Source organism: Vidua chalybeata, chromosome 25 (assembly GCF_026979565.1).
Source record: "Vidua chalybeata isolate OUT-0048 chromosome 25, bVidCha1 merged haplotype, whole genome shotgun sequence".
Taxonomy (NCBI): Eukaryota; Metazoa; Chordata; class Aves; order Passeriformes; family Viduidae; genus Vidua; species Vidua chalybeata.
Genome location: NC_071554.1, coordinates 6791981 through 6802476, shown reverse-complemented (window position 1 = coordinate 6802476; position 10496 = coordinate 6791981). Strand labels below are relative to the sequence as shown.

Here is a 10496-nt window from a genome sequence, read left to right as displayed (position 1 = left end):
AGGGTTGGCACTGGAAACAGACAGCTTTTCCCTGTAAAGCAGAACACCCCCCATCAAAGCACTGTGGGGAGTGCTTTGGGAGAAGTTTTTTGGGAGAAGGTGGGGCTGGGGAAGAAAAGACAATTTGATCTGGAGAAGGATGTGGTTCCCAAAGTTTGCAAGGTCTGACACCCTGTGTTAACTTCAGACCAGAGAAGGAGAAGCAGAGACAGGAATAACCCCTCCCGCAAACACTTCATACAGATAAGAGATTTCAGCCACCCAACAGGCCCCAGTTTTGGAAAGGCAAAAGGCAAAGATCTCATCTAGGCTGCCACAGCCATTTTAAAGCCTCCCGAGTTGCTGGAGAGCAGAGCTGTCCTTGTCCCATCGCTCCAATCCATCCTTCCACATGCCCTGGCACCCCGGGTCTCCTCCTGCCCAAGGGAGAGCTGGAGGGAGTAAGAAGGGATGGGATGAACCCCCAGCTCCCTTTTCTCCAGAAATCTATCCCAGTGCTGAGGCTGCCTCTCTGGCCTCATCCCATACAGCTCCTGTTCTGCATCCAACAGGCACAAAGTAACAGAACAGCACCAAACAGCACCTGGCAAAAACAGCACTGACACTCCCCTACCTCTCTGCCCCTTCACATCCTTCCTCCCACCACCTGCATCCTCCATCCCACCAAAAACCAGCACAAACAAACCCAGATCCACTGAGAGGCTCGCAGAATTGCTGCACCCCAGGTGGGCAGCAGCACCTGGCTCGCTGCCTGCAACTCCCTGGGCACCTTCTACATCCCTTCTCTCCATAAAAACCCCAAACCTTGTACTTATCACCTCATCCTATGAATGCTGAGCAGCTGGTTATGGAGCATTCCTTCTTCAGTGGAGTCTGGGTGGGGGCACAAGGCCTCACAGCCCCTCTGGACAGACTGCTGCAGGCACTGCCCCTCCCAAGCATCCCAGGCCAGAGGAGGAGGCAAGGCAGCACCACATGGCATCCAGATAATATTTAATAGCCCCGTTGGGCTGACGTGCTCTGGCTAAGCAAATTTTCTGGTGGGTTGAGGCTGGATAAGAGGACATCACCCCCCAAAGCATCTCCCCACCCCAACCCTGCTGAGATAAAGTGCTGTGGGGCCTGGTGGGGCTTCACCTGCCCCCATGTCCCTATCCCACCATTTGTGTGGGGTCTCAAAGCGAGGACTCCTCTGGAAAAGCCACCAGGAGAAGGGCTTGTAAGGCCAAGGGCATCCAGCCGGCAGGACATCCCACCTATGCGAGTCCTCACCCAGGAGCGGAGGGTCAGGACCTTCCTCTTGGCATTGGCTTAAAAATGCCGCCCCCAAACCCCTCCTGGATGTGGGGTTTTGGGGTTGCTGGTGGGTGCTGGGGGCCAGGATGAGGGACTGGGATGTTACGGTCCCCAAAGGTGCTGGGAACATCAGACCCGTGTGCCCTGCTCCATCCCCACCACCCAGGAGCTGGGCAGGGGCTCGCCCCGGCTTGGGGGCTCGCTGGGCTCCAGCAGCTGGTCTGAGGACTCGCCAGTACTTTCCAGTTTGGCGTAGCCCACAAGGCTGACGTGGTCCAGCCGAGGCCAGCTCCGGTTCTTACGGTCCTTGATGGGGGCCACCAGCAGCACCCCCGGCCGGCCAAGGTCCAGGGATTTGGAGTGTCCCGGGGTGTGGAGGTGCACGTCGGAGCTGAGCTCCACCAGCGGCTCTGCACCGGGACAGCTGGTATCCACGCTGATGACAACGTGGCCACCACCACCACGGCCACCCTGGCTGCAGAGTGCAGTGCTGTCACCAATGGAAAGCGGAGCCCGGGAGAGCTGTGGTGTTTTGGGGGGATGCTCAGCAGAGCCCCTCTCTGCCCTCCCATCGGCCCCCCGTGCTGCCCCATCCAGCAAGCAGTTGTTGAGCTTGATTATGGGCAGCGTCAAGGCCCCCACAGCCGAGGACAGGAGGGACTCGGCTCCAGCGTGGCACGGGAGGCTCAGGTTGACCTCGGTGGAGCGGAGGCTGCGGAGAGAGGTCGCAGGGGAAGCCGCCGGGTGCTGCAGGAACTCGGCCATGGCCTGGAGCCGGCCGGGGCCGTAGCAGTCAGACCACTTGCTGCCAGGGCTGGGGCAGGGCTGACAGGACAGGTCCACCTGGTAACAGCCCTCCAAACACTCAGCATTGGCCTTGGGGAAGGGCTGGCTGTCCCCATGCTGGCAGTGCCCATCCTCGGGGCCGGTCCCCTCGGGCAGGCCCACTGCCAGGCTGTAGAGCCCCTTCTGCATCAGCTGCCGGGTCTCCATGTCCCTGTTCTCGTACAGCATCGTGTTGGCGCAGATGAAGATGAAGAGCCCAATGCCCATGATGACAGGGCCGATCAGCTTCAGCTTCTCACTGTGGGGCATGTGGCGCCCAGCCGCCACCTCCCTCCTCGTGTCCCCCACCGCACTGCTGTTCCCCGCGCTGGCCCCGGTGCCCCCATATCCCCGGTAAGGCCAGTAGCCCACCACGGCAATGGTCATGCCCACCAGGACCACCGAGATGCCCACCATAACGAAGGCCCCCGCGGGCGAGCGCATGCGGAGCTGCCCTTTGGGCGAGGGCTCCGCCGGGGGCTTGCGCCGCAGGCGCCGGCCCTGGCGCCGCGCTGGGATGAGGGGCACGGGCACCTTGGGCCCTCCGTGCTCGGGTTCCCGCATAGGCACGTTGGATTCGGTGCTCTCTGCAGTCATCGTCTCTGGCTCAGCCGCAATTCCTGCACGATGGGAGGAGAAAAAGGTGAGCAGGCATCACTGGGGATCCTTGTGCCCAGGATGCTGGAGCGTGGGCTCCACAGGGACACTGAGAGCACGGGGATGCCGGGGCACAAGGACACCGAGCCCACAGGCTACACCAGGCAGGGACAAGCAGCTTCGCTCTGCCCAACTGCTCCCCTCTTTCCTCAAGTCACTTCTCTCTCCCCACTCAGGAGTGAAGGGCTGAGGCACCCCTTCCAACCACGCTCCCAAAGCTCCCAAACTCACCCCTCTAAAACCCCTGAGCTGCGCAGGAAGCGAGGACAGCTGGGACCCTGCTGTGCCACACCCAGCACAGAGCCATCGCTGGCATCGCAGCCTAAGGGACCTGTCCTGGGTCGCCTCAGTCCTGCAACACCTGCAGAAGGTGCCACCCCCAGTCTACCACAACAGCAGTGAGGGAAGGGGCTATTTATTCATCTGCTGGGGAAACTGAGGCACCTGGAAACTCAAATGAAAGGTCTGACATAGCCACACCACCTAGAGCCCTGTGAGTGATGATCCAAGCAGGACCTAAAAACCTAAACCAACATCAAGGCACTCTCTAGACGGCAGGACCCACCAATCCATGGAGAATTTAAGCTAAAAGAGGTGTTTTCCCCAATTTTCTGCTGTCTCTTATTTCTTCTGACCTGCTCAGTGCATCCCCAGGATCCTACCCTCACACACACCGACATAAAACTCCACATCTAGGGATTTACAGTGCATGGTGTGTCATTTTATCCAGAACTTTATTTCCTAGATGAGCAAAAAGGTGTGGAAGCTGCTGCCCAACACAGCGGGTGACCAGACTGGCAGGAAGCATCAGCTGGGCAGGCACCATTGTGCCTGGGATAAGTGGAACCCTGGGAAGCTAAAACAGGCCTTGAACAAGTCCCAGACCAAAATCATCTTTAAAAACATAAATAAGCTCATGCTGACAGGAATCCATGTCCTCACAGAGTGGTGCTGCGTGCCCAGCCATGGCTGGCAGCGGGGCTGGGGCAGGATGGGGTGTCCGTGCACTCTCCTGTGTCTCCCAGCACTGCCAGCATGGAAATGCTGCCCAGGCCCTTCCCAAAGGGGATGTGAGCAGGGAGAGCTGCAGGCTGGCCCCCAGCCAAGGGATGCTGTGGGAGGGAGCTTGTTACCCCACAGCATCTTAAACTGCCAAGAAAAGCATTTGGACAACACAATCATGGATATTCAGCAAATCAAATCCAGAAACAAAATGCAGGGAGAGCCCTGCAGGAGGAGAGGGGTGATCACTACAATTTCACTCCCCAAGATGAATGAAGTGCTGAGATCCAGTGACCAGCATCCAAACAGCAGAAAAATATTACTTTTTTTCCCCCCGGTTAATCATCTTAAAGGTGTTATTAGCATCAGAGGGAAGGAATTAAAGATACGAGATCCAGGATGACAGCTTGTTCCTGGCACAAGGCTGTCAAGCTGTGACAACTCGAGTAAGGGAGATTTAAAGGGGAAAAGAAATAAAGTCCCAAACAAACTAGACCAAACCCCAGGCCACTGCTGAGTGGAGTGTTAAGGCTTTCTGAAAAATAAGTTGATAATCCCACATGGCAAAGGGAGAAACACAATAAACCCAAGGTAATGTTCATCCTGAAAAATGAGGCTTTAAATATTTTGGTATTAAAGGGAAACTACTGAACACTTGAACACATCCCAAAGACTGTGGGCTTTTTGCCTCCAAATGCCCTGATTAAAGTTATGTCTCAATTTTCTCTAATTGCCATCTTTGCTTCAAACTCTCTTAATTTTTATAGCAAACCCTTTAAATGCCTTGCTGGCTACTTAGGGATTCAGAAGAGAACGACCCTCTACATTGCAAGAGAAAGCTCTTGGACACTGACTGGGGGGAACATGACCCCCACAGCTCACGACCCCAAGCTCACACTGGACACACACCACGCACCTCCTGTTTTATTCTGGAGCCTCAGCCATGCCTCCTTAACCCCAGTTCCTCTCTAACCCCCGCTGTGGAATCAAGACCAATGTCCACAGGGACCAGGAGCATCCCTGGTGTCCCACCTGTGGGGACAAAGAGCATCTCATGGGGAGAACAAGCTTCACTGGGGTCATGCCTGTGAGGACCGTGAGCACCTCCCAAATCCTGCCTGTGAGGACCAGGCATCCTTTGGATCCCACCCAGGACCATGCTTTGGGTCTAGGTGATGTTCACCTGGGCTGCACCAGGCTGCTCTTGCCACACTTTTGCTCTGGATACAGTCTGGGATTCATCTCAGGCTGCTTGGGAATGGGTACAGGAGGATGAGAGGTGCCCACCCACCCCACATCCACAGGGTCCAGACCACACTGGGGCTGGAACAATCCCCTTCCCACCTCCTCTCCTTTTCCCTGGGCACAGGGACAGAGGTGCTGGCAGGAGGGACAGGCAGATGCCACCCATCTGGCTGCAGGTGGGGAATACCCTCTGTAGCCTTGGCCACTATTCCTGCCCAGAGTGCCTGTCCCTAATGTGCCCGCTGCCGTGTTCTGAACTTGGAGCATTTCCTTGCTCATTGCTGGCTGGCTGTTCCCAGAGTTCAAAACCATTATTTTTATTAATAGAATCCCCAAGGTTATATAACCCTTTTAGAAAAAATAAATTAAAAAAATACAAGACCCAGCACCACCATTCCCTCCTGCACCCTGCAGCCGCTGATGCTCCCGAGAATGGATGAATCCCACGTTAGAGCAGCGGCGTCAGACACAGCTCAGAGCACAGGAACGGGGCTCGGGGACAGCCCGGTCCCATGCTGGGGACAGGCAGTGGCTCGGCATTCCTGGCCACCTCCGTCCAGCCCGGAGGCATTTGTGGCTCACCAGGACCAGCTCTGAGGTTTCCATTCCCGGCGGGAAGGAATGACAGCATGGAACTGTAAATGTCGTACTGGAGCGGGATCAGCGCTGCTCTGCTGCCAGGTTAAGCTCCCAATCCTCGCAATAAGCCTGACATTAAAATAAACCCAAATATTTCTCTAATCCCTCCCATCACGAAGGCACATTGCTGGCTCCACCCTCCCACCTCAATCCTCTCTGGCCGCCTTCGCAGATTGATTCTCCTAAAATTTGACACTAAATCCCAATGCATCTGACAGCAGCAGAGCTGGGTGGTGGTAAAGCAGAATTTGGGAAGGGTCCCTCCTGCAGGCAGATCCTCACAGCCCCTGGGTGTCCCTGGGATGCTCTGCCCCTACCACGACCACACTGCCAGCTTGAATTTCCAACATCAAAGGCTATCAAGAAGCAGAAATGGCCTCCAAATCTCCCTCTGGCTGAGGGAAGAGAGGCTGTAATGGTGTCTGGAAGTGCCACTCCAGTCCTGTGCCACAGGAGGTGCCACCCAGCTCAGTGATGGGCTGGAGATGCAGAAATGCCATATGGAGAAGGGCCAAGTGCAGGCAGCTCTGAGGGCCTTCCCCTCGAGGTTTATCCCTCTTGCCAGTTATCCTTCCAGGAGCTTTTTTCTTTTCCTTGGCTCACACCTGGAAAGGGCTTCACTGCAGGACAGCATCCACCACACAGAAGGGAATCCAGCATCTCCCTAGGGAGAGTGTTCCCATTGCTGCCATGCCTCATCCCAGGCTGTGCTCCCCAACCACGGGGCATGATCCCATTCTGCACCCAGGATCCCACCCTGGATGCAGGATCCTGTAGGTCCTGTGCAGGGCATCACCCCGGGAGCTGGCACAGGAGCACCCCTGGCTGTAATGAACACCCAAGAAATGCCCAACAAACAGAAACCACCTCTGTTTTCTTTTTCTTTTCCTAAAGTACTGTGACTTTAAAGATGCTCTCCTCATTTTGGGAATAAACTGATTTTGCAATTTGCTGCTGAATCAGCCAGCAAAGCCTGCAGTGTGTCTAAAGGCCACAGTGATGGGTGAGACCCCAAACCAGGGAGCACAGCCCAGCCCCCTCTGCCTCATCCAAGCCCTGGGGAGCCTATGACACCCAAGCCCGTGGTGGCTGAGCTCCCCCCCAAATCCCTCTCCACAAGGAAAGGGGATCCAGGCAGCCAAGACCTTCTGGGTATGAGGCTGTGTCGAGCTGCCGGAGCCCCCCCGGTTCTCCCACCCACAGGGAAGGTATGGAGAATGGGAATGACAGTCTGCACTGAGATGTGCTGCTTAAAAATAACTCCTTTTCAGCCCAACCTCCAACGCCGCCCCCGGCACGGGGCAGGAGGCGACCACAGGAGCAGTACCCAGGCACCAGCTCCCTCCCTGTCCCACTCCCATCCTGGCTGCTGGAGACTGAAGCCAAGGCCCGCAGGGGAGCAGCAGTGATCCCAGTGCATGCTGCACCCCTCATGCTGGCTACTCGGGGTGGTCTGAGCCCTCATATCCCACCTGTGCAGTGCCTCCTCCTTCCCTAATTCTCTGAGTTCACCTCAAGTTCCCCTCCTTGGCTACACATAAAGGGCTCCAGAGAGAGGGAACAGGAGAAAAATCTGCCAGACATTTCTGGGGGTTTCCCAGCAGGAGCAAACTGTCACCATCCCAGCATCCACTGGCAGCTCCCAGTCCAGCCTCCCCTGGGCTCATTCCCAAGGAATAAAACCTCCCTGTGTGAACCTGACACAAGCGTTCCCAATGCGGTGACAAAATCCATGGCTCCAGCTGGGGACACACATTAATCAACCGCAATTAATTAAGTTCCCTCATTGAAACTTCCACATAAACTCAGTAATGCTAATTACCACAGCATGGGAAGGATTATCCCCTTCCCAGCAGGAGTCACCTTCTGGTCCCGGACAGGGAGTCTCACTGGGGTTGTGACAGATTTTCACCTTTGCTGCAGCACTGAAGACCCTGGGATTGACAACCCAAAGGTCAGAAGTGCCCCCGATTCCCCTCTCCGCAACACGAAGACCTTGGTTTTCCCAGGGGAAGGATGGGATCAGGAGGGTTTAACACAAAACCACCTGCACCAAGCAACTATCAACAGGGGCATCACCCCCACACCTGGCCGGGCTGTGGAGAAGCAGCGTGCCTGCCTCCCATCATCAGGTCACACGTCCCAGACAGCGGTCAGGAGCCACCAAGGCCACTACTGTCACCTGCAGTATGATCCAGGGGAAGATGGCGCTGGGGTGATCTGGGGACACACGGGTCTCTCCTTTTGCTTTCCGCCCTGTGCTTGACCCCGGGCAGAAGGGTCCTGATGGGCAAATGGGACGTGAGGAGTGAGAGGCATCAGTACCACCAGTAGCTCCAGCTCCATTCACCTTGACTTCCCCAAACTCCTCCCTGCTCCTAAAAAATGGGGCCATGCTCTGAACGCCTCTCTAACCCTCAGGCAAAAGAAAGTGTGTGGAAACATCCCACTGATTACTAATTATCAGAGCTTGCCTTACCCAGATTTGCTCTGCTAATTAGACTAATCTCCACGGCTGGGAAATGAGCCGCAGTCATCCATGGCGAGGAGCTCACGCAACTTGGATGTTGCTTAACTCTGACATGTCAGACCCCTGCGATGGGAGCGTGATTGTAATTCCTGGCTGCTTCTGACAGGCCATTGTTTAAGGAGACAATGAAAATCCACAAATTTGGTGTTTCTCCCTCAAGTCAGTGCTGAAATCAGGACATCTGCATTGCTCAACTTTTTTGATAGGGACCAGATGCAAATAATTAATAAATCCAAATTCAAGATAATGCAGACTAAATTTAAATGGAGAGAGCTCTTTGCTCACTTGGAGGAGGGGGAAGAGTGAGGGGCTCAGGGGGATTTCCTGGGAGAATTCTTGCCTCTGGGAAGTGGTATGGGGTGGCAGGGCACCCAAGGATGCAGGCTGTGGCCAAGCACCTTGCAAATCCTCACAGCCAAGAGAAAAGGAAGGAGAGTAAAAGAAAAATCCATAGGCTGAGATTTCCAGGGAATTAGGACCAAACTCTTTCTGAATTTGGCAGAAATTCTGCCTTCTGCTGCTTCTTTGAAAAAATCCCTGCCAGCATGGAGGGAGGGGATGGGATGGAAGGATGGAGTCCAGAGGCTACCTCCCTGCTCCCCAAGTTATCCAGGGGGTACAGACACACAGATCCCATCTCCCGCTCCACAGGCCCACATCCCACTCGGCCTGCGAGCAATGAAGTTCCCAGCTGTTTTCCCAGCTGGTATCACTCTTAACTCCCAGCTTTTTAACCCCCATCTCCCCTGCTCTTTACCCTGCAAAAGACACATCTCGCTGATTTCATGAGCAAGGATCCAAACCCACCTAGAGGTGAGACAGAGTGGGTCTGGCTGCGGTCTCTGACCCCTCCATGCTATAAAGCTCAGCCCCTTGTGCACACAGGCCCTCTCGATCCCAAACTCCAGGACCTACTGGGATAATTTCCACCCACTTCTCTCTCGAGTGTCTACTTCAAACCCTGCGTGGGGATCAGCTGCGGGGCTACTCCTCACCCCAATCCTCTGCCAGGAGCCTCGGGAATTGCAAAAAGTGCTGGGATTGGGCAGATCTGCTCAGCTCCCGGGTTTTGGCTGTGTGAAGATGTGTGTGCCTCTGTGTGTGCTTGCACAAGAGTGTGCGTGCACATCTGTGCACAGCTGGCTGTGCGTGTGTGGTGCGTGTCCGTGTGCGTGTCTGGGTGTCCCTGTGCGCGCTCGGTGTCTGTGGGAGCAGATGTGTACCTGTGGGTACATCGTGTCCGTGGGTGCCTGGTGCCCCCCAGTGCGCAGAGCCTGTGGGTGCCCGGTGCCTGCCCACGGGTGTCCGGGGGTGCTCAGTGCCTGCCTGTGGGTGCCCGGTGTCTGCCCACGGGTGTCCGGGGGTGCTCAGTGCCTGCCTGTGGGTGCCCGGTGCCTGCCCACGGGCGTCCGGGGGTGCTCAGCGTCCCGCGCATCCCGCCCGGGTTCCGTGTGCCCGAGGTGGATGTGGATGTGGATGTGGATGTGGATGTGGATGTGGATGTGGATGCGCACGGCCGGTGCCGCGTGTCCGTGCCCGTGTCCCCCCCGCCGTCCCCCCGTGCCCGCACTCACCGGCGGCCGCCGAGCCGTGCGCCTCCCGCCGGGGCCAGGGCCGGTGCCCCGGGGGCGGCGGGCGCTGGGCTCCGCCGCCGCGGCCGGGGCCATGGGGCGGTGGGATCCCGGCTCCCGGCTCCCCGCTCGCCGCCGCCGGGACGTCTGGGCGCGGGCAGGGGGGGCGGCGGGTTCCGCCCGGCCCCGGGTCCCGCCCCGGCCCCGCGGGGGGCGGAGCGCGGCGGGGTCGGGCGGGGGGGACGCGGCCGGGACGGGACCCCCCGGTGCCCCTCCCGGGGCGGGCTCCGGCGGGGCCGGCGGCCGCTTCCCGGCCGTGGGAAAGTTGCGATCGCGGTGCGGGATCGATGGGATTTGGGATTTTCCTGGCTCCGAGCGGGGCCGGCAGCGGCGGGGGATGGAAGGGGCCGGGCTGGGATCCTTCCTCCGCCCCGCTCCCGGCTCCCCTCGGCCAGCCGCGACCCCGGGCCCTCCCGCGGGACGGGCCCTGCCTCGCCGGGGGATGCTCCAGTGGAAGGTGTCCCTGCCCACGCCAGGGGAAGGGATGAAACTGGATGGTCTTTAAGGACCCTTCCCAGACAGACTATCCCATGATTCTGTGATCCTATGAAATACTCAGAGCTCAGAGACCCTTCTCCACCCCACCAGCAAAGGCCCCCAGGGCCCCAGCCTGCAGTGCACCAGAAGATCTCAGTTCTCTGAGAAGGCCAGCCTGTGCTGGGGCTGGGGCT

The 10496-nt window shown here is 57.6% G+C and overlaps 1 protein-coding gene across 1 annotated transcript; it reads right to left on the bottom strand.

The window, feature by feature from the left end:
• Window positions 1-976: 976 nt before the first annotated feature.
• Window positions 977-9888, bottom strand: TMEM200B (transmembrane protein 200B). The gene is made up of 2 exons (XM_053964878.1): window positions 9769-9888; window positions 977-2741 (listed from the first exon to the last, which is right to left on the bottom strand). Exon 2 carries the CDS (start codon window positions 2716-2718, stop codon window positions 1426-1428), a length of 1293 nt encoding a protein of 430 aa, XP_053820853.1. The 5' UTR covers window positions 2719-2741; window positions 9769-9888; the 3' UTR covers window positions 977-1425.
• Between the last annotated feature and the right edge of the window lie 608 nt (window positions 9889-10496).